A 24,359-nucleotide genomic window follows, 5' to 3' on the forward strand; every position below is an offset into this window, starting at 1 on the left:
GAGCCTATTTAAAGCCTATGCAAGTTACTGCTTCAATCTTGGCTTGATATTGCAGTTAATAACATTCATCTTCATTATTGGCATTTTGCATTTTCTACATGAACGATTTTCAGTACCATCACTCTACTTAGTGCCATCACACTGATTTTAACTTGGTTTAATTGCAAGGGTGTAAAGGTTCTTATATATCTAACTTGTGTTAGATACACAAAATAGTATAACATGTATACTTAATCTATGCAGCCCGATTCTTTAATCTGTTTGACAATACTATTCTAGAATAAATTTTTTAAGAAAAATTCAAACACCTCCAGCATAAATGTAGAACTGAGTACCCTTAAGATCATTACTGTATTTATCTGCAGCCTCTGGGAATGGCTGACATGATAACTTTTCAGAAAGATTAAAGTAAAGATGGGACGTCATCTCTAATCCTTGGAAACTTTTGCAAATAGAAAGAAGGAAACATACTTTTGCTAGTACTTTTAAACTTTTATTGGAAATAATGTAAAACTTGTGGAAAATTTATAAAAATGAAATAGTACAAAGAACGTTTAGGTACCTTTTATGCAGATTCACCTGTTGACCTCGTTTGATTATCATTTGCTGTCCTGTCTGGACCGTCCCTAACCTATCTGTTTATTGACAGATGGATCAATTGCTCTATCCAGAGAGGAGTGCAAAAGTATATATGTTAAAAAGAAATTTTTTCCTTGTGATGGGAACTCTTAGATTTTACTTCTTACTTTCATATATGAGCTATAGCAATGTTAATTACATCTCTCATGTTGTATATTATGTCCCTAGTACTTTTTATCTTATGACTTGAAATGCATACCTTCTGACTACCTCCATTCAATTCTCTCTCCCACTCCCACCGCTGGTAACCGCAAATCTGATCTCTTTTTCCATGAGTTCACTTGTTTATTTGTGAAATATAATTAACCTACAAGACTGTTGGAGAAGGAAATGGCAACCCACTCCAGTACTCTTGCCTGGAAAATCCCCTGGACGGAAAAGCCTGGTAGGCTACAGTCCAAGGGGTCGCAAAGAGTCGGGCATGACTGAGTGACTTCACTCTCACAACACTGTTAGTTCCTGGTGTATAGCATAGTGATTCCACATTTCTATACATTTCAAAATGGTTACGCTGATAAGTCTATTCACAGTATGTCGCCATACAAAGGTATTACGCAGTTACTGACTATATTCCCCACAAGGTACATCTCTTACTCTGACTCATTTGTTTTGTGGCTGGAGGTTTGTGCCTCTTAATCTCCTCGCCCACCTCTCTCATCCCGCATCCCTTTCCACAAGCCACACCTCTCTGTTCTCCACTTCCATTTCCTTAAGTTCGTCCATTTGCTCTGCCTTTTAGATTCCACACGTAAGTGAGATCACCTGGTATCTGTCTTTCTTCATTCCTGCCAGGGTCCATCCACGTTGTCACAGATGGGAAGAGCTTGTTCTTTTTCGTGACTGGGTGGTATTCCACTAAATATATGTAGCACATTTTCTCTCTCCATTCATCCACTGATGAGCACCCAGATTGTCCCCGCATTCTTGACGCTGTGAACACTGCAGTGAACGTAGGGTTGGACGTGTCCCCTCGAAGGCACGCTTTTGTCTTCTTCAGACCAATGCCCGGCAGTGGAATTGCTGTGCTGTGTGGTGGCTCTACTTATGGGATTCTGAGGAAACTTCACTCTGTTTTCCATATCCTCTCTTAAAACTTGCTGTTTGTTGTCTCCCCGGTAAAAACCACTCTGTCAGGTATGAAGTGATACCCCACTGTGATTTGGACTTGCATTGCCATAATGATTGGTAATACTAAGCATCTTTCCATGGGCCTATTGGCCATTTGTATGACTTTGGAAAAATGTCTGTTGTTTACATCTTGTGCTTATTTTTAACTGAGTTGATTATTTATATTGAGATGTATAAGCTTTTTGTATATTTGGGACCATTGTCAGACATACCATTTGCAAATGTCTTTTCCCATTCAGTAGCCTGCCTTTTCATTTTGTTGATAGTTTCCTTCACTGTGCAAAAGCTTTTTGGTTTGGGGCCATCCCATTTGTTTATTTCTGCTTTCATTCCCTTGCCTGAAGAGACATATCCAAAAAAATGAGACTGATGTCAAAGGCCACACCTCCTATGTTTTATTCTGGGAGTTTTATGGTTTCCGGTCTTAGATTTAAGCCTTTAATCCATCTTGAGTTTATTATTGTAGATAGTATGAGAAAGTAGACCAGTTTGATTCTTTTGCAGGTAGCTCTCAAGTTTTCCCAGCTGCACTGCTTAAAAAGGCTGGCTTTCCCTCGTTGTATATTCTTGCCCCTTTTGTCATAGATTAATTGACTGTGTAAGTGTGGGTCCATTTCTGGGCGCTCTATTCTGTTCCATTGACCTACGTGTCTCTGTTTTTGTGCCGGACGACCCTTGCATTTCTATAGCTGAGGTGACAGTGAAATGCCCAGTGGTACTCATTGCAGAAGTGGTCGGACTGGGAGCAACACCCACCACCCCTAATGCACACCCCAGGGCTCTTCCCCTGACGTTAGTCAGTCAGATATTTTATGACAAGAGTCATGTTTGTGAAGGGATTCACAGAGAATGAAAACTGTGGAAACACTGGAATGAGCTCTCATAGAGGAGTGAATCCTTCATACAGGATAAGAGAGAGATGCGTGAGCTGGGACTGACTTTGTAAGGGAATTCTTAAAAGGATGTCCTCCCTCAAAAGATGGGAGGACATAAAAGTGGCAAAGGGAAAAGAGATAATGGGAAAACATAGACGAGACAAAGAAGACTGCAAATTTTGGAAGCCAAACAATGGAAGGTAGTAGTCAGAAATGAAAATGTCATAAAATAACTCAAGAACACGCGCATGCGGATGGAGGTAGTATTTTAATGTCCCTTTTGTAAAAAGTATATCTATCTAGAATTATTTCAGTAATATTGGCCCACATGATAGAGATAATATAAAAGCACATTTAAGCTCTTTTGAAGAACAGTAAACTTAAGATAGTACCAATATTACATTCCTAATCCTCTGAAACATCGAATGACTAAGAAGCAGAAATTCAAAGATGTATTTCTCGATGTCAAGAACCATTATTAAGTAATATCAAAGAAACAGAGAAAGCTAAGACTAGAAAAGCTAAAGATGACTTTATTGTTTTTTGATAAAGGCAACGCTGATGAATGAAAAGTCGAGAGGGTGGGGGATCCCAAGCTTTATGAGTAATCAAACAGCACTGCAGTAGGGATTTCCCTGGTGGTCCAGTGGTTAAGATTCGGGGCTTCTGCTGCAGGGGGCACAGGTTCCATCCCTGGTTAAGGAACTAAGGCCCCTCCCATGCCATGTGGCGCAGGCAGAATAATAATAATAATAATAAAAATAGCACTGCATTCATTCAAAGAGAGGTCTGGGTCGGGAAGATCCCCTGGAGGAGGGAATGGCAGCCCACTCCAGTATTCCTGCCTGGAGAATGCCATGGGCTGAGGAGCCTTGCGGGCTACAGTCCACGGGGTTGCAAAGAGTAGGGCATGACTGAAGCAAATATACATGCATGCATAGTTTATACACTGTATCGTTTACATAGTGTATTTCCTTTTGCACTTCCGCAAGAGCTTGAACCTACATGTTATGATCATAATATTGGCTTGCAGCCTGATTAGTCATCTAAAAGCATCAACCTTCATTGTTTATTTCAAGAGCCAAACACCCCTGTTGTGCCTCCTGGGATGGGAGGCATCCACTTTTAGTCTATGTTTAACAGAGACAAATGGGACATAATAAGGAGACAAATATCATAGAAAAATGAATTTAAAATGTGGATAGTCAACCTATATATATATATGCACTTAGCAAATCAATATACTGGTTAAAGAACAGGATTTGAAACCAGGTAGAAATGGGTTTTGTCCCCATTTCAGCTACTCATTGACCCATTAGTTGTATAAGTCTCCTTTACTCTTTGCTTCCCTCTCCTCTCCTTCCTCCCTCCCTCCCTTTCCCTCTCTCCTCTCTTCTTTTATTAAAAAATATCTATTGAGCATTTACTCTGTACCGGATTCATGCCAAAGACTAGTGGGCCAGTCATCTCACATTCCTGAGGGAGAACATGAAAAGCTTATTGGGAAGGAATTTGTGGTGTACAACACAAGGAAAGGTCCAGATGAAGAAATGAGTCAGACTTGTGGGGACAACTCTGAACAGACTGGAGGGAAACAATGGGAGATGAGTTAGGAAAGACAGATGGGAATCAGGTTGTAAAGGGCCCTGAAAGCAAGGATAAGTACTTTAAAATTAAATGCTGGGAATTGGCTAACTATGAGAAATTCAGTGATTAGGAAGGTAGCCTAGTACAGGGAGGCCAAAGGAAAGGATTATTTCAAGGATACATTACTCAAGAAAGAAATGGACCTAATTGTTGTAAGGCTACTGTGACCTTTAAAGTAACTGTGACTGAGTGGTGGGAATAAAAAGTAGAGGTAGGGATACAAGGAGGGGATTAGGAGTGAAACAATGGAGCCTCTGGGGCCAAGAGTTCCATGGGAAGGTTAAACAGACTGGGAGAGAAATCGTGCAGTGGGGACTGAAGAAGCGCCAAGGAGAAGGCAGATGAAGAGTTACTACCTACGTGCGAAGTGAGAGACCAATGTGAAGGGGCTGAAGAGTCTAGGGTGGGCGCAAGGGTACAGGACGAGAGTTAGAACTGACAGCTGAAGTGGAGAGGGACGTTTTGCAGAGCTGAAGCGGCACTTCATCCTCTGAGACTGAAGGGCATGACTTGACACTGAGATTTCCTTTGTAGCAGGAAGGGGATGAAGGTAGCATTTATCTGTGTACTCCAGGTGGGCTCCTGTTAGAAAGAAATGTGGCAACATCCGGCCACAAAAGACCAAGTGACTGAAGCTGCCAGAAGACAAACATCAAAGAGTTGAGCCCATCAATAGGGTCAGTAGGAGCATCAAAACCATTCTGACTCACACTCCAGAAACCTTTCTAGCTGTTCCTACTATATAACATGGGAAGGTTGCAGTGCAGACATTCAAAGAAATGTGAGGTGCCCTTGATCTTCAGCCTGTCCTTCAGAAACAATGATACAGAGTTACAGAGACTACAGGTCCAATCCAAAGACCACTGTGCATGCTGTAAATCACCAAATCAAATCTTGAAGGTGAAAATGAATGGGTACTTCCATAGAGATAAACATATCCTAAAAATCAGTAGTGCTAAGAAAGCCACTGGGGGACTTCACTGGCAAGCCGGTGGTTAAGACTTTGCCTACCAAGGTACGGGGTGCAGATTTGATCTCTGGTGAGAGAGCTAAGATCCCAAATTCCTGGCGGTCAAAAAGCCAAAACATAAAACAGAAACAATATTATAACAAATTCAATAAAGACTTAAAAAATGGTTCACATCAAAAAAAAAAAAAAAAGAAAAGCCACTCAATTCTTGGTGAATATACCTAGTCTTCCCTGGTGGCTCAGATGGTAAGGAATTCAACTGCAATGTGGGTGACCTGGGTTGGATCCCTGGGTTGGGAAGATCACCTGGAGGAGGGCATGGCAACCCACGCCAGTATTCTTGCCTAGAGAATCCCATTGACAGAGGAGGCTGGCAGGCTGCAGTCCATGGGGTCGCAAAGGGTTGGACAAAGCTGAGCGCCTAAGCACATACTAGTCTACATTCAAAATAGCAAATCTAGAAACTTTACAGGCAACCTGCCCCTAAAGTTGTACATGCTTCCACATCTGGTTCCATCTCTATCTGAGCTCCAGAGTTGGGAAAGAGGGTACGCAGGGGGTACTCTCGCCTATCCTGTTCTCTTCCCTGACCAGCTGGGACTAGGCTTGCACCCCAGGACTAATAATGGCATGCAAGGGAAGCTGAAGCTAGGCTGTCTGGTTGGGCGTCCTTGGACCAGACAATCCTGGGGGTTAAGGAGACCCTCGTGCGCACTTGAGAAGCGTGGGTAAGTGCATTTGGCGGGAGAGGACACAGTGCTGACTGGGCATCTTTGGAGTCCTCCCTTTCGCATCCGCCTCTCTGGGCCAAGAGCTGCAACCTGGGGCTGCAGGAAGGAGGCGGGGTGGCAGTCCGTCTGCAGCACCGACCCGCTGGCCCTGGGGCTGGGAGAGGAGCTGGGGGTGAGAGGGGTGGGTGGGGGCGAGCGCCAGCCAGGGAGAGCATGATCTCTGCTCCAGTCCACAAATCCTTAACGGGTTTTCTTTCTCTCCCTTCACCCTTTTCTCTCCTTTGCTCTCTTTCTTTCTCTCTCCTTTTTTTTTTCTTTTTTCCTTTTCCCCTCTCTTCCCCCCTCCCTCCCCGTTCCCTTTCCCTCCCTCTCCCATCCCCCTCTCCCCTCCCCCCTTCCCTGTGTGCGAGCCTCTTCCTTCCCCCCCTCCCCTTTTCCGCCTCTCTCCCTCTCTCTCTCCATCTCGTTCTCCCTCTCAGCTCGCCGGGCGACCCTGCTCCTGCCTCCCACCTTAATGGCGGCATCTTCGGAGGACGATATAGACCGGCGGCCCATCAGAAGAGTCCGCTCCAAGAGCGACACGCCGTACCTCGCCGAGGCCAGGATCTCCTTTAACCTGGGGGCAGGTGAGGACGGAGCGCGTGCCCGGCTCTCTCCCCGACCCGGCTCCCTTCCCTCCTCCCCGGCTGGCTCAGCCCCCAGCCCCTCCTTTGGTACCCCACGCCGCCCCCCGCCCCCATCCCGCCCCACTTCCTACCCAGCTGGTCCCGGGCGTGCACTCGCTCTCTTTGTGTGCCGGGTGAGGAGGTGTGTGTGTGTGTGTATGTGTGTTGCGGAGGTGGGGGAGGGTAGCGCGTGGATCCCTGCATCCGCTGGGGAATCACACGCCGGGCTTTCCCCTTCCTTGAAGAGAAGAGAGTGCTGTCACCGATAACAAAGATCGTAGGCGTAGCCTGGAGCGCGGGTCAGCCTGCCCGAGCCGCCGGCTGTGGGCGGAGGGGGCTGGCCAGGCTCCGCTGGTGTGGTTTGCTGGTGGGGCTGCTACCGCCGGGTGGAACTTGTTGGTGACATTCAGACTCTGGTGATTCTGCTGAGTTGATACCACTGCTGCGGCTTTGGAGTGAGGAGAGACGAGGGGGTGGGGTTTAACAGCTGGGAACCGGACCCAGCAGTTGGCAAGCAACCATCGTGATGATAGTAATAAGATGGTCTGTGGGATACACGTGGGGTGACGGGAAGCTGTCAGTGGTACTGGTACCCAAGGTGGCCCAGATGGGATTAAGTGAAAAGGGTAACTGAGGCGGAGGAGGGAGGGAAAGAAGCAAGGGGGAGAGGAAAGGCGGATACAGGAAGGATGGGAAGGAAAAAGAAGGGAGGACGGAGGAAAGAAGGAAGAAAGGAGCCACAGGAAGGACTGAGGGACTCAGGGAGTCAAACTGTGTCCGCTGAGACCTGTCAGGGTTGCCTGAAAGGACGCACCAGTGTCCGCTGTCTCCACTGATGCTGCTGTTGCTCCAGATTCAGGGGCAGACCGCCCCTGCCCCCTCCTGATCCTAGTACAGGGTCCCTGTCACCAGGAGGAAGTTGTTCGCCACTAACTTTTCTAAAAGACTGCTAAGTCCCCCTGCCTCCCGCCCCCCAAGTTTGTGTCTCTTCCTTTCTAGAATTCCTTACTATTCTAGCAACTCCAATGCAAAAAGAGTGAGGGCATTTTCCTGAAAATCCTCCTTCAAAATAAGTTTAAGAAGAAAAGGATACCTTTTTCTTTAGGAAACTAAACCCTTGAAAATGGAACTGAATCAAGCAAAGTATATATGTGTATGTGCATGCTGGAGCAAAGAGAAACTTCAAATAATGACTATTTTCCTCACTCCTGAGAAGTATGAATGAAGGAGAAAGCTCTGCATAGAGAAACAAGATGTGTTTGCTAAAGAACCATAGCTTCTGACTGGTGGGATGGTAACTGAGTGTGCCGAAGTAGCCAACTTCTTTGGAGTGTAATTTTTCCTATTTTGGTGATTTGGGGTTTTTTTTTAACCCTTTGTTTTCTTGTCACTTCTGGAATGTTTGCCTCTGGATTTGTAACTGGGGAAAAGAAGACTTCATTGGAGGAAGATTTGATAGGTTTTGTGACATACAGTAGTAGCCTGTGGTCTCCATTTGGAACTATTAATCCTTCACTTGTGTGTTCTAGATTCAGAATATGACTGTGAGGGTTCTTGGAAAGGACTGAGAAGAGTTCCTTTTAGGATAAAGGTTGTTTCCAACCCAGAGATATTAAGGATCACTCCTTTTTTTTTTTTTAACAAACTCCTGTATATTCCCTTAACATCTTTGGCTTAGCAGAGAAGGAAAGGGGCTAAGGAGACACTTAATAAAGGTTGTCCACTTACTACTGGTGCTTTTACAACAAAACAAAATAAAGCATGAAAAAAGAGTTTCAAGTTTCTGTTAGTGCTGGGTTAGGCTGTACCATTCTGCCACCAGATTCAAGCCAGTGACTTGCAGTCTTTTATTCTGGTTAAATTGCTCTGGAGGCCAATGAAAAGACTGGACTTTTCAGAGAGGACTGTCTCCTTTTCATCTGGAAATAAACAGGCCAAACAAGCTCCCAGTCCCTTCCAAATGTCCTTTAGAAAATCCCCTTAAAAGCACAGTGTCAAGAAAGACAACAGTAAGGAAGAAATGTGGTGGGAAGGATGTTTGTCAATGAGGGAGGGTGGTTGCTGAGAGCTGTGTTCTTTCGTTGGGGAGCTGTCCTCTTGGTGGTGCTGAAGCTGAGGGCTGTTGTGACAGAGACCTGACAAGGAGCTGGACAGCTGAGGAGGGGGTGGGGCGGCGGGGGTGGGGCAGTGGGGGGGAACGGTGCTTAGTGCCTTGGTGATGGAATCCCAGGGAAAGTGCTCACTGACTGGCCTCCAAAAACTTTTCTATCCCTGCCCACCTACATGCACCGCCTGTTTACTCCACCTCCCGCCTACTGCTCCACTGCTCAGATCGGGAGGTTTTGCTCTTATTTTGTGGTGGCTGCTTACTCCTAGGGCTTTGTTTTTCAGCTGGTTTGGAGTTACTTTCCTGACACAATAAGATCTACTCTCAGATGCTCTTTTCCCCCTCCCTTAAAAGTAATTATAAGCCCTGGCTTAAAAAGCAAACAGCCTTGTTTATCTCCTTGAGCAGCAAGTTGTAATTAAACTATTAGTGTCGTTATCAGCACTGCTGAACAGAAGAGCCTGCACACTTTGGATAAATTACATAATCTGGGCATAGAGAGAATTTTGTCTCTTAACAACAATTTATAAACGATTAAGCGAGGAAGCTTTCATCCGCCCTTTCTTCCTGCTCCTCTCCTACCCCTAGTCACTTACTCTTTATTCTTTCCAGAGAAATTCTTTATTGGTTTAAACTGTTTATCTTTAGGATTCGCCTTCTTTACACCTACTCATTTTATATAAGTCCACATTTAATATTTGAGAGGCTCAGTAATTACTCAAGGAAATAAATATATACATATTCATTTTATTTGGATATCATGAAATCATTTGGGGATCAAATCCCTTAAAACTAATGTGTACACTTGCCAGATAAAGTAGACTGGGGCATTTTAAATACTGATTAAATTCTTAAGCATTTCTTCAACTACACCTTGTCCTTGATGGTACTTAATAACATCATTTCAGAAATAACTTCACAGCATGAGTGAAAGATATAATACCTCACCTACAGTCCCAAGTCAGTCAAAGAATAGCACCAAAATGTGGGTCTTTCAGCACTTTATGAAGATGCTAATTTCAAGATTCAGCCTAAATTGAGAGTGTAGAGAACAGAAATTTTTCTGAACCATGACTTTATTTTTCTAAAAGAGCCCCTTTTGTAGGTTTTAACTTCTATTTACCATTTAGTATATTACGCAAACCTTGATAGATGCTTGTTTGCTGTGTTAGAGAGAATTAAGCCAATGTATTTGTTGAAAGTAACCCAGACACATTAGACCTCATTTAAAACCCTGGAAGAAGTTTTTTCCTGAGAAATTAAAATGTGTTAAAAGGACATCGTGTAACAGAAGAGTATGTTCACACTATTAGTAGCAAGTATTTCTAATTGTGTTCTCACTCAGCAATGAACATTACTGACATTTAGCTTGTAAGAACTTGCTCTGCCTTGTGAGGTCATTGATTCACTGCAATGAAATGAATGCAATGTAGAGTTGCAGCTCATCTGGCAAATATTTTTCTTTGGGCCAGTTTATTCTATTGTATTTATTTATCTCTGTATTAACTATATAAAAGAATGTTTGATACATAGAAGATACTGAAATGGAAAGGTTCTCCATAATTACACACCAAATGAATGAAAATATTATAATAAATAAAAGATTTAACCACATCTAAAACTTCTATAAAGGATATCAAAAGAAGGAAAGCTAGTCATCCTGATGATTTAGGATTGTTTAAAACACAAAGCCAGTATTTTGCGCTATTTAGGAAAATAAGTACTTCTCTAATCATGAGTACGTTTAACCTCTGTTGACATTGCAGAATTGCTTTGTATGTATGGAGGAGATTTTAAATTAATCGCACGGGCAACCTCAGAATGCTTATCCTCTTTGGAAGCCTGAGATCTGTTCTAGTTTCTGATGTTAGGAACTAAAGCCAGGGACAGTCGTTTTTGGCTTCCATTGATCTCCTCCACTATTTCAGGCCCAGAAGAAAACTGCAATCAAACTTAGCTTTCTCTGACTACCTACAGGAAGATATGGGTCAGTATGTTACAGTTTAAGCTGAGATCCCTTTCCTACCTTTCTTGAGGAGGAAGAACCTTTATCCTTTAACTGAATTAGAAATGTTTCTGATATTGAGAAGTGGCATCCCAGAATGTGCTATTATCCTTTAGCCATGAGGACTGTCTCTAGGCAAAACTGTGAACATTGCCATGCTGAACCAAGATTATTTCACCAGTGTGAAGGTCTTGGTAGACGTCCCCTTCAAGCTTTCCCTGAAGAATGACAATGGATGTATCCCTCACATTATTTCTCTTACTGATTCCAAATTGAAAGCAGATCATATGGGCCTGACTTTTATTTGGTAGGCCCAAAATCTCCTTTAAAGTATTGCTTCTAGCATTCATTAGGGGCTTCCCTGGTAGGTCAGATGGTAAAGAATCCACCTGCAATGAAGGAGACCGGAGTTTAATCCCTGGATCAGGGAGATCCCCTGGAGAAGGCAATGGCTACCCACTCCAGTATTTTGCCTGGAGAATCCCATGGACAGAGGAGCCCGGTCTGCAGTCCATGCAGTTGCAAAGAGTCGAACATAACTGGGCGACTAACACTTACTTCACTTCACAGCCAGAATCCAAGTGGCTAACCAGATAACTGACCAGTGGCCTCGACTGTGGGGCTTTCTGAGTGCCTGCCCTTTCTGTGTCATTGAGAAAACTAGCTAACCTGGTAATCTCACTATGTCATGCATTAAAGTGGTACTAATGAAAACCACTCCAGGTAACATAAATAAAATACACAAAGCACAGAAAAGTGACTAATTAATGCCAAGAGGAAATAGGAAACTCTTTGCCATAAATATTTAGCTTGGCTGCTTACCAAGTAATTGTTTCAACAGCAATTCATACATTTATGAGATAACTCAAATACAGAATATGAGTTGCATGGTTAAATTGTCTTAGGATCTTCTGATCTGGGCATTCTTAAAAAAATGTTTTTAACATCTTAATATTGTATTTGCTGTTAGCACTGAATTATAAGTTTCTTGTTTGGTTTATCTGTATATGCCCATTTATTTAAATTTCATGGAAGGTGATGGAGTTGTGTTTTGTATGAAAAATTAGAATCAAGAGTCAGAAGAACTTGATTCTGCTGCCTCTCTTCCTCTAAAACTGTAGGCAAGTAATTTAACCTTTCTGAGTTTGACTCACTCCACTCTAGACTTAAATCTAGGCTAAACTAGACTTAAAGCTAGACTCCTTGGACTGCAAGGAGATCAAACCAGCCGATCTTAAAGGAAATCAGTCCTAAATATTCATTGGAAGGACTGACACTGAAGCTGAAATTCCAATACTTTGGCCACCTGATGCAAAGAACTAACTCATTGGAAAAGACCCTGATGCTGGGAAAGATTGAAAGCAGGAGGAGAAGGGGATAGCAGAGGATGAAGTGGTTAGATGGCATCACTGACTCAATGGACATGAATTTAAGCTCCTGGAGTTGGTGATGGACAGGGAAGCCTGGCATGCTGCAGTCCATGGTGTCACAAAGAGTCGGACACGACTGAGCGACTGAACTGAACTGAGACTTAAATCTCAGAAGTCCCATCCTATCTAAAAAAATTGTGTGTACTAACTAGTACTTCTGTCTGCACTAATGAATACATACTATGCCACTGATTTTATGTACAGTCTTATTTATGGTATGAAACATACGGTGGTAGTGGTTTAGTCACTAAGTCATGTCTGACTCTTTGCAACCCCATGGCCTGTAGCCCACCAGACTCCTCTGTCCATGGTATTTTCCCAGCAAGAATATTGGAGCAGGTTGCTATTTCCTTCTCCAGGGTATAAAACATATAGAAGAGCACAATTTTCGATATGAATTAAAACATTTGATCAAAGCTAAGTTATTAAAATAAGTTTAACTAAAATAATATATATTATAAATATTTAAAATAACTTTTCGGTAATAACTAAGAATTGCTAGAAGGCATATTTACATGCACCATATTAATAAAATATTTTAAATTTGAATATCCAGGGATTAGAATCCTTAACAGAATTGATGCTCTATAAGTATTTGTTGTATGATTGAATATAGATTTAGAGAAATCTTAACAATAAATGGACAGTCAGAAAACTAAATATTAACCCAGTTCCCAGTTGGCATTTTAAGTCTTATAGCCTGTTGTTTTGTAACTAAAATGAAATGAATATACCTATAAGATCTATATTTTCCCTTTATCCTTTCAAATTACCAGGGAAGGGAAATATATATGCAGACTAGCTAATTGGCAGGATTCAGTCAAGGTGAAATGTACCCTTTTGGAATTCCTAACTTCTCAGCATTGTTATAAACCTTGACCATGAACTATGAAGAACTTGTTTTGTTTTTCTTCACAGGCATATAAGCTGACAGGGGCAGATACACTATTGGTCAGAATAAGTGCACAGATAGATTTTTATGCATACCTTTTCATACTGATTAAAGATATTTTAAAGTTACTTATGAAGTTATTCTTTAATATATGCAACTTTAACTCATCATTATTTATTGTACAAGTAAAACAACTAAAATTCAAATAGAGAGAGATGATAAGTTATAGAGCTATTTTTTCTCTTTGACTTAATAAGACGAAAAAGGAGACATGCATTATAGCCAGTGGAAGAAGGCCTGAAGGAACAAATAATAGATATCAGGTTTTCCTCATTGCATGATACAAGAAAAATTCTAGAATTTTATATTTTGTTTCATAACTCTCCCCCTTCACTTTAATCAGTGATAAAGTGAATATGATTGGCGGGGGGTGTGGGCCATTTTGACATTTTGATTGCTTTAATTTATAAGTCTTTTATATAATGAAGGATGGTTAAAATAAAAGACAAAATCAATTTTGTGGCCTTTTGAATGATGATGGATTCATTCACATGATTTTCTTCTCAAGTTATCAAAGGGCACCAGGAATAAGCTCATGCTAGTAGTTATTTAACATTTATGATGGCAAGTCTTGTGTAAAAGCCTGTAGGTTTCCTATTGATCTTTTCAAATTTATATACCTTCTACTTACAACACAGTAACATAATCTTTGAATAGTAAATACCTGGGCTGTAATTGTAGATGTGAGGATGCAGTATATAGTTGACCTTTTGTATCCATGGTTCTGCATCTGATGGATTCTACCAACCACAGATGTGGAGAGGCAGGTTCAATCACTGGGTTGATAAGATCCCCTGGAAAATGACAACACATTCCAGTATTCTTGCCTGAAAAATCCTATGGGCAGAGGAGCCTGGTGGGCTACAGTCCATGGGGTCACAAGAGAGTTGGACACGACTGAGCAACTGAGCACACACTTGGAGACATAGAGAGCTCATTTTTTCTGAATGTTTATCAGTCAGAGGACAACAAGTTGGTTTAAGATGCCATCATGGCTTAATTAAAAATATAAAAGAAACTCTACTCTGTTTGAATTTATCCCTTATTCCATCTGGGCCCTGTTTTAGAAGTTGGGGGGTGGGGGAGAGGATGGAGGAAGGTGAGACGAAATAATAATATATAGTATTCATTCGTTTGACAAATATTAATTTAGAAGTTAAGACAATATTTTAGACCCTTGGGATACATTATTGATTAAAGCAGAAACTTCTTATCCTCATGAATTTTAACTTCTCAAGGTGAGTTATGGACAATAAACAGTACAATAGGTAAGTACATTGCATAGTATTTCATAGGTTAACTGATAAGGCAAAAATAAATACGGCAAAATAAGAATGTTAGGCACATGGGAGCAAAGAAAGGGATGGATTGCAGGGTAAGCAACACTGAGAAGAGGAAATGCGAGCAAAGTTCTCCAAAGAAGAGGAACATGAGCAGTGTGAATATGGCGTAGAAGACAAGGCAGAGAGTGCGGAGGGAAAGCCAGGGTTACAACCCTAAGTCAAGTGTGTTTAGGACCTGGCTGGCAAGGGGCCCAGTGTGGCTGCAGGGGAGTGAATCAAGCGGGCAGAGGGAACGAATGGGCACCAGATTACAGAGGGTCCTGTGGGCCACTGCCCTCTCTTGCTGAAATGTGGTACAAGGCAGGGATTTGAGCACAAGAGTAACATGATCTGAAATAGATTTTAGAAGGTTCCCTGGGGCTGCTGTGTAAGGATAGGCTGCAGTGGGGCAAGGAGGACGCAGGGAGCTGGTTTGGGAGCTCTGCGGCAATCCAGAGGTGGTGCCATCTCAGCAGCATGGTACAGCAGAAGCAGTGAGAAATAGTCAGATTCTGCATGTATTTGAAGGTGTAGCCTATAGGCTTCCATGGTGGATTGAATGTGGGCTGTGAGAGGAGAGGAGCAAAGAGTATCTCAAGGTTTGGCTTGAGCAACCAGAAGGATAGGACCATTTAGAGGCATGGTTGCGACGGGTTGGGGGCGGGGGGTGGGTGGTGATTGAGAATTCAGAGACAGACTTGGCAAGTGTGAGATGTCAACCAGACATCCAAGTGGAGGTATCCAATAAGCAGTTATACAAGCCTAAGGTTCAAATAAGGTCTAGTCCAGAAATAATTGAGTTGTCAACATACATAGGGCCCTTGTGGAGGAGTTTATCATCATTTGCTCACTTATTTTTTATAATAACCCTATGAGATTGGCATGATTATTGCTCTTCTTATTTTATCCATGTGGGAACTAAGTCACAAAGAGCTTAAATAACTTAGCAAAGGTATGAAGCTAATAAGGGGAATAAGAGGAAGAATTGGAATTCAAATCATGTTTTATATGGCATCAAAATCTATATTTTTAATGGCCATGATTTATTACAAGAGAGCAAGCTTATGTTATCAGCTTTGCTTTGAGGTTCCATTGAAAGCTGAACATGGCTAAGGGAAAGAAAGAAGTGGAACTAGGCATGCATCCTAGCTCAGTATTTTAAAAAATGTTTGGCTGGGATTCACTATAAGAAGTGCACTTCATATCACCTCACATACATATCAAAAACTGGAATAAAATGGTCCTTAAAGAAAGAAAGTGAAAGTCACTCAGTTGTGTCCTACTCTTTGCGACCCCATGGACTATAGCCTGCCAAGCTCCTCTGTCCATGGAATTCTCCAGGCCAGAATACGGGAGTGGGTAGCTGTTCCCTTTTCCAGGGGATCTTCCCAATCCAGGGATTCATCCCAGATCTCCTGCATTGCAGGTGGATTCTTTACCATCTGAGCCACCAGGGAAGCCCCAAAATGTTCCTCAAAGTACCATATAAGTCCCATATATACTCTGATGTTTTCTGTTTCATGCCTTCCCATGCCTTTTTATTCTAACTTATTGTTGTTATGAAAATGCTCCTTTTAATCCATCTGAATGATTGTATAATATAACCTTCAGTTTTAAAAAATTCCTTGATTGATCGTTTTCTAGAAGTGATCTCTGAACTCAGAAAAAGCTTTTGCAAGGAAATGCCTCTTTAGTACTTCTGCTATCCCTCTAAGAGTATGGGCAGTTCATTCTCTTACCTGGAGGTAAGTCAAGGTAAACAAGAAAACTCCCAAGGTCAGTACCAACTTAGCTCTTGGACACTGTAGACACAGAGCTCAGACCCAAGATACATTTAGAGGCCCTTGAAAATGTTTTAGTTTCTTTTAAACTCAGAAGAAAAAGTAAATTTAATCTAGGCTGTTTTACATATGTCTTTATTCCCAGGTAGCTCAGATGGTCAAGTGTCTGCCTGCAATGCCGGAGACCTGGGTTCAATCCCTGGGTCAGGAAAATCCCCTGGAGAAGGAAGTGGCAACCCACTCCAGTACTCTTGCCTGGAAAATTCCATGGACGGAGGAGCCTGGTAGGCTACAGTCCATCGGGTGGCAAAGAGTCAGACACGACTAAGATACTTCACTTTCACTTTCTTTATACCAATACATATAAATACTTTGTAATATTTATTAAAATATAGTTTAAAAAATTTTTGTGGTAAAAGGAGCCTACAGAGACAAACATGCATTTGTTGTTCAGACACTCAGTTGTGTCCAGCTCTTTGTGACCCTATGGACTGCAGCACACCAGGCTTCCCTGTTCTTCGCCATCTTCTGGAGTTTCTCAAACTCATGCCTAGGAACTACGAAAGTCACAATGGAGCTCTACAAAGGTAGAGAGAGAAGCAGTGAGAAAAAATTATTTTTTGATGCAGAGTAGTGGCTCTGGGATATATTCTGGAACTATGATTTGGGGATTCAAATCCCTACTTTATCACTTACTAGTTGTGTGGCCTTGGGCAAGACATTTAACCTTACCCTGGCTCAATTTTCTCACTTGTAAAATGGGACTAACAATGTTGACCACATTGGACGTTTGTTTTAAAGAGTATTTAACTTATTAAATGTGGAAGAACAGAATAATTCCTACCGCATAGTGATTATTCACTGCACAGAGTGAAGAATGAGCTCCTTTATTCCATATGTTTCTCTGTTCTGCCTCACCTGTGTTCTATTCTTCTAAAATACCACCAAAAAAAGATGCCTCTCTAGGTACCACACTGTACAAGACCAGATGCCCCTTTAGGTAGGTACCACATCTTAGAAGACCAGATGAGCTACCGATTCAGAAAGTCTCACATAAGGAACAAATTTTCCTAACTAAATTTTAGTCCACTCATTCCTTCTTGATTTTACACTACAGAATGAATGGGACTTGTCCCAGATGAGAAAAAATGTCACCCTCAAACTCTGAAAGTTAAGGAAATTTACATTAAAAATAGTCTATCCTCTGAGTCGAGTTGAATGGATCACCTTTGAAATGTATTTTACAAACGACCACATGGAAATTATTACCTAGGAAAAACCTACTGGACTTTCCAAGAATCCTCTGAACTTGGAGGAGATGTTGTGAGGGAAAGAGAAAAAAGAAGAGCAGAGAAAGATATACAGGGGGGAAAGAAAAAGTGAGACAGAAAGGGAGAGAGAGAAAACAAAGCTACTCATTTTGAAAAAGGCACCCATGTGGATCAGTGGAGTATATCAAAAATCATAGAATCTTGACTTTTGAGAGTCAAGAGGAATACCTTCTCATCTCTGAGTAATCAACACAACGGTGTTGTGATGGGTTTGAAGATTTGCTTATTTCAGTATCTGTCTGCTACTTATGAGCTCAATCATCAAGACCTCTAAGACAGGGATAACACTCTCTAATTTTCATTGTCTTTCACTTTGAGGACCAAATGTGAAAATGCCTTGCCAGTAGCTCTATGCTATAAAAAGGCAAGAAACAGATGAAGTCTGGGTGAATGGGACAGTTTAAATGTCTAGCTCTAGCACAGGAATAGAAATGCAGGAAATAGACTAATTCTAATCTAAAATGTTGCCTCTGTCATGGCCAAATATTCAACTACTACAGCCTAGTGGCCTAGAAGGACTGAGTACAGCATCTACCTGTTTATAAACTGAGGCTATTGTGTTTCTGCCTCCACTGTCAATCTCATTGTTGTATGAAATGTGGTCCCCCAAGGATATTATTATCCATTCATAAGAAACAAAGTGCTTGAATTTATACAAGCGTTTGTGAATTGCAGGAGTTTTTCACTTCTTAATGTTCAGTTTAGTTCAGTCGCTCAGTCATGTCCGACTCTTTGCGACCCCATGGACTGCAGCATACCAGGCCTCCCTGTCCATCACCAACTCCCAGAATTTACTCAAACTCATGTCCATTGAGTCGGTGATGCCATCCAATTATCTCATCCTCTGTTGTCCCCTTCTCCTCCCACCTTCAATCTTTCCCAGCATCAGGGTCTTGGAGGAGGTTGCCATTAACCCATACCACAGAGCTGCCAATGGCACCCCACTCCAATACTCTTGCCTGGAAAATCCCGTGGACGGAGGAGCCTGGAAGGCTGCAGTCCATGGGGTCGCTGAGGGTCAGACATGACTGAGCGACTTCACTTTCACTTTTCACTTTCGTGCCTTGGAGAAGGAAATGACAACCCACTCCAATGTTCTTGCCTGGAGAATCCCAGGGATGGGGGAGCTTGGTGGGCTGCTGTCTATGGGGTCGCACAGAGTCAGATGACTGAAGTGACTTAGCAGCAGCAGCATAGAGCTGCCAGAATTTACACAGGACTGGGAAATAGACTCTTGGAGGGCACAACAGAACCTTGTGCACCAGGACCCAGGAGAAAGGAACCGTGACCCCACAGGAGACTGTCCTGGACTTGCCTGTGGGTTTCTGGGAGTCTCCAGCGAAGCCATGGGTTGGTGGTGGCCTGCTGCAGGGTTGGGGGCACAGACTCTAGCAGTACATGCATGGGATTTTTTGAGGGAGGTCACCATTATCTTCATTACTTCAACCATAGTTTGGCCCCAGGTAAATAGCAGGGTGGAAACACAGCTCCACCCATCAACAGAAAATTGGATTAAAGATTTACTGAGCACGGCCCTGCCCATCAGAACAAGACCCAGTATCCCCCTCAGTCAGTCTATCCCATCAGGAAGCTTTCAGAAGCCCCTTATCCTTCTCCATCAGAAGGCAGACAGACTGAAAACCACAGTCACAGAAAGCTGCCTTGTCTAACTCAATGTCACTGTGAGCCATGCTGTGCAGGGCCACCCAAGATGGGCGGGTCCTGGTGGAGAGGTCTGACAGAATGTGGTCCACTGGAGAAGGGAATGGCAAACCACTTCAGTATCACTGCCTTGAGAACCCCATGAACAGTATGAAAAGGCAAAAAGATAGGACACTGAAGGATGAACTCCCCGGGTTGGTAGGTTCCCAATATGCTACTGGAGATCAGTGGAGAAATAACTCCAGAAAGAATGAAGAGACAGAGCCAAAGCAAAAACAACACCCAGTTGTGGATGTGACTGGTGATAGAAGCAAGGTCCGATGCTGTAAAGAGCAATATTGCATAGGAACCTGGAATGCTAGGTCCATGAATCAAGGCAAATTGGAAGTGATCAAACAGGGGAGATGGCAAGAGTGAACGTCGACACTTTAGGTATCAGTGAACTAAAATGGACTGGAATGGGTGAATTTAACTCAGGTGACCATTGTATCTACTACTGTGGGCGAGAATCCCTTAGAAGAAATGGAGTAGCCGTCATAGTCAACAAAAGAGTCCGAAATTAGTGTAGAAAAAGAGTACGTCTTAGTGTAGTTCAAGGCTAACTTCAACTTCCTACTTGACCACAGTCCTCGAGAAGGTACTTATCATATTCAAGCTACAAGTAACTGTACTGCACACTAGCTGTGCTAGCCAATGCCAGGTGGAGTATTCAGCAGACTCAGCCTTCAGCAGTTCAGTTGCTAAGTCATGTCTGACTCTTTGTGAGCCCATGGTCTGCGGCCCACCAGTCTTCTCTGTTCATGGGATTTCCAGGCCAGAATAATGGAATGGGTTGCTATTCCTTCCTCCAAGGGATCTTCCTGACCCAGGGATCAAACTCATGTCTTCTGCATGGGGGGGGGGGGGAGGTTCTTTACCACTCAGCCACTCAGCAAGCCCCAGCCTTCATCAGGCTCTTAGTCAAATAGCTCTTCTTTCACAATCTCTCCCCTCTTCTTCACATTCTCACTCTTCTCCCAACTAAATGTCCTACTCATGTGTTTTAGCCTTAAAAAATAGAACCAGAGGTTTCAAGGCAGAATCCTCGTCTCAGAGAGAGAGGGTTAAATGTCCCCAACTTATCTGTGGAAATCTAGGGCAATTCATTACCTCCCACTCCAACCATACAATTACAGTTTGCACAGCTGTGGAGCCAGCTGCCCTGCGTTCACTACAGACTTCACATCACACTGCTTTCCAGCAACATCCTTGCTATATCTGGTCATGACGCTGACGGTAATCAGCTAAGAAGCAAATTTTCAATAGGAAAAGTGACTTCTGCCAGCAGTTCTGGCATACAGCTCAGAGCTGCCCTACATATAAGGAAACTTCTCAAACCGTTCTGGAAACAATTTCTCCAAGTTCATTTTGTTCGATGGAAACAGAACAGGCAGAAACAAAATTAGGAGTGACAAGGCTTTTTTTATTCATTTTTGTCTTTAACTTTTGCAGCTTGGAGGCTCTGTCTAAGCTATGGATTTTTTTCATATAGAAGCAAAGTTTTTCAGCCCATATCTGGGTCTGGAGCTATGATGGTTAATGCAGAGCACACCAAAGTTTGGTTAATCATAGATTTCCCTTTATATGTAATTTATGATACCATGTGACTTTCATGAGTATATTTTACTGTATTTTAACATGAAAGATATTTAGCTAATAGAATTTAAGCAAATTAAATGCTTGATACATTATTACAATTCTGTAAAACTTCCCAGTGACTAAATCTTTTCTTCAAGTTGCAAAATAGTTTTCTTTCATCCTTTCATGTAAGTAATTCATTCTAAATATGCAGGAATAAATCATGAGTGTGGATTCTGATGTTTTAACCAAAGATGGTCCTTATTACCCCATGTGCCACTCAGTTCTCACCAAAACACCCTCCCTCTTTTATGAGGCAAACATGAGAGCATGGTCAACAGTCACCATAATTAATGCTTGGTTTGTTTAGTTAATTCAAAAATTCTTCTTTGTTTTTCAGTTTATTCATATGCTTGAATCTATAGTTCAGATCATATTCCTTTTGGGTATCTTAAGAACACTTACATTTTTTCAAAATAAAAAAGATGCTCTTATTTTTCTCATCCCCACGTCTGAGTCAAATCATGTCACCACTTGTCTCATGAATGGCAAAACCACATAAACGGAAGTGTGTGTTAAATCTCAGACCAACTAGAACCATCCATAAAAATAATGCCAGGTCAAGCCAAAGTAAGCTCAAATCAGCCTTAAACTCACTTCATCGGCCTCTCGGTTACAGCTCATATAATACGATCTGTATGAACAATTTCTGCTGTAAAGTTACCTCGTAAAGAAATACATCATCTACAGAGTCCTTTCATAAACCCAATTACAGTAACAATTCAGCAGAGTTATAGCTGCTAGGATCTGCATTCTCTCTCCTCCTTGATTCCACTTATTAAAGACACTGAAGTGGAAATATTGAAGTGGAAAGAAACAATGACAGAATTTAGCCAGCACAGGAAAGGCTGGTATAATCCCTCAACCAGGCATACTATTCGTTCTCTCTTAGTGCTGTGTCGTCAACTTCATTTATCATAGGTGATTTGTCTAAAGAGAAGCTGTAAGCAGGCACTTTGTACACAAATATGAATGCATTTTCAGTGTATCACTGACTGATTTGCAAAAATTGTGCATGCTTCATTCAAAAGTATTAGTTGGCTATTTCATTTAAATTCAACCATCATAGTACTTTGATAGCTAGGATATTTGGTGGCAAGGCCCAGAGAGTGGAAAAAAGAATACAATGCATAAAAATATATCAATTAATAATAGATAAAAATATATTGCTGGGGGGAAAAAGTCCAGTTGTGAAAGATCTGATTCCTTTTAGCTTCATGTGTGCGTGCTCATTTGCTCAGTCATGTCCAACTCTTTGAGGCCCCATGGACTGCAGCCTACCAGGCTTCTCTGTCCATGGGATTCTCCACGCAGGAATACTGGAGTGACCCAGAATACTGGGTTGCCATTTCCTTCTCCAGGGTATCTTCCTGACCCAGGGCTAAAACCCTCATCTCCCGCAGCACCTGCATTGGCAGGCGTATTCTTTACCACTGAGCCACCTGGGAAGCCCTTTAACTTTACACCAAGGCTCAAACCAGTAAGGATTCATATTAACTTTATTACCTCAGACAAGTTCAAGTGGTGATACTGGTTTTGAGAAGAAATCACATATGTTATGATAAAGGCTAGAAAGGGATCAAGTAGAGAAACAGATGTAATGTTCAAATGAAAAGCTTCCTGCAGCCACAATGCATCCTTCAAAACTGGGGAAAAATGAGAAGCATGTTATGGTTGCTATTGAAAAGTGAAAGTGTTAGTTGCTCCACTGTGTCTGACTCTCTGCGAACCCATGGACTGTAGCCCACCAGGCTCCTCTGTCCCTGGGATTTGAATCAAATTTGCAGTGCATTCACTGCAACTGGGCAAAAACACTCAGCACTGTTGTTTATTAAAGGTGGTGTGATTCTCTTTCCAGTTGCTGGTTCTTAGCGGACTTTGTTCGCTGTCAATCTCTAGAAACCTCAACTCCGGTCCAGTAACAGCACTGAATCTTGGGTGCATGCTACTGTCTTTTTAAAATTATAATTCCTTTCATCTCTCGTGCTTGCTCTTTTGTGCAGAAGGAAAAAATGACTGTGTTATTTATATGAGTTCATAAAAACATACTTTTTTTTTCCCCGTGAAGCCCCAGTTTCCATAAATCTGTTGCTGGGGTTCATTATCTTCTTCCCCTGAGAAAAACAGTTTCAAGCCTGTAGGTTCACATAATTTCACCCATTACATTCCTCGCTCTGTCTAGTGTTAGAATAAAATGCGTCCCTGGGATGAAGGTCTAGAGGTCATAACTATACGAGGAACTATAGCAGATGAGGAAATACGGTGGCAAGGAAAAGGCAGAGCTCTGATCTTCCCAGGGATAAATCTCCCTGAGGACCTACAGATTTGTAACATATCATCAAATGTAGACGGAGAAAAATGTCTGAGAAGTATTGGCTCTTGTGGGAATCTCTGGTCAGATAAGAGGTCACGACCCTTCTGACAGCTCTGGAAACATTGCGTGCAGAGGAATAACCATGGGCTTGGGTCAGACAGACCTGGGTATGAATTCGGATTCTGTTGGGCAATTTTAGGGCAAATTTATTATGTTTATGAACTTTAGTCTTTGCAACCCCATGGACAGTAGCCTGCCAGGCTCTCCTGTCCATGGGACTTCCCAGGCAAGAACACTGGAGTGGTTTGCCATTTCCACCTATGCCACAGGAATACTGATTTCTCAGAATGACTGAGAAATTATGTGAAAACTCCATGAAAGGGGGATATAAAGCAAAGTGCCTGGCACAGTAGGTACTCAGTAAACACCTTTCAAACATTTCAAGCAAGAAACACTCTTAGTTTAATTAACATAAAATCTCTATGTTGCATCACAGTGATAAATATTTTATTAGATTTACATAGCTCCCTTCTCAAACGTGGACAAAATTTTAGAAAAAGAAGGGATGGCTTGTTATGGTTTATTATAACTTGTTTCATTAAATAGCAATATGACAAGCATTCATCACAGGCTCAATATAGATTGAACAGTTTCATCAACAGCTCAGTCCATCTGTAGGAACATTGACATCCACTGGGCTCCAAGCTTCCTAAGAGGAGGAACTGTTTCTCCCTTATTTGCACCTGAATCCTTGCTGTTTAGCATTGGACTCAGTTTAGAGATTGTTTGTTTTAATTAATATATCTTGAAGTTGGGAAAATTATGTCCCAGAGAACTCTGTGATCCCCAGAGAGAGAAAAAAAAGACAGAGAAAGGGAAATTCGTTGAAATCTAGACATTTAAAAGTAGTAGCTTAGTTCCAGCTCACATAGGGTCGTAAGAGCCAACTGGGAGACACCCTTCTCAACTTCGTGTTCAGTGACATCATATCTATAATTTGAAATCAACCCTGGAGGGAGTATTGGAAATCAGCAAGCATTACTACAAATTACTAAGGACGTTAATTAAGAAAAAGTTTTCTCTAAGGAACTTTCTTGAGAGAGCCGGTTGTTAAACGTTTACA

At 42.1% G+C, this 24,359-nt stretch overlaps 1 protein-coding gene across 4 annotated transcripts in view; it reads left to right on the forward strand.

Annotated features, from left to right (window-relative positions):
* The window catches only part of PHACTR1 (phosphatase and actin regulator 1), a 517,471-nt gene that overhangs the window by 19,484 nt on the left and 473,628 nt on the right, over positions 1-24,359 (forward strand). For all 4 annotated transcript variants that reach the window (XM_018039147.1, XM_018039150.1, XM_018039149.1 and 1 more), the window contains exon 3: positions 6,470-6,616. In XM_018039147.1, the coding sequence (XP_017894636.1) occupies positions 6,470-6,616 (147 nt within the window). The remainder of the gene's footprint in view (positions 1-6,469; positions 6,617-24,359) is intronic.

Source organism: Capra hircus, chromosome 23, assembly GCF_001704415.2.
Source record: "Capra hircus breed San Clemente chromosome 23, ASM170441v1, whole genome shotgun sequence".
NCBI lineage: Eukaryota > Metazoa > Chordata > Mammalia > Artiodactyla > Bovidae > Capra > Capra hircus.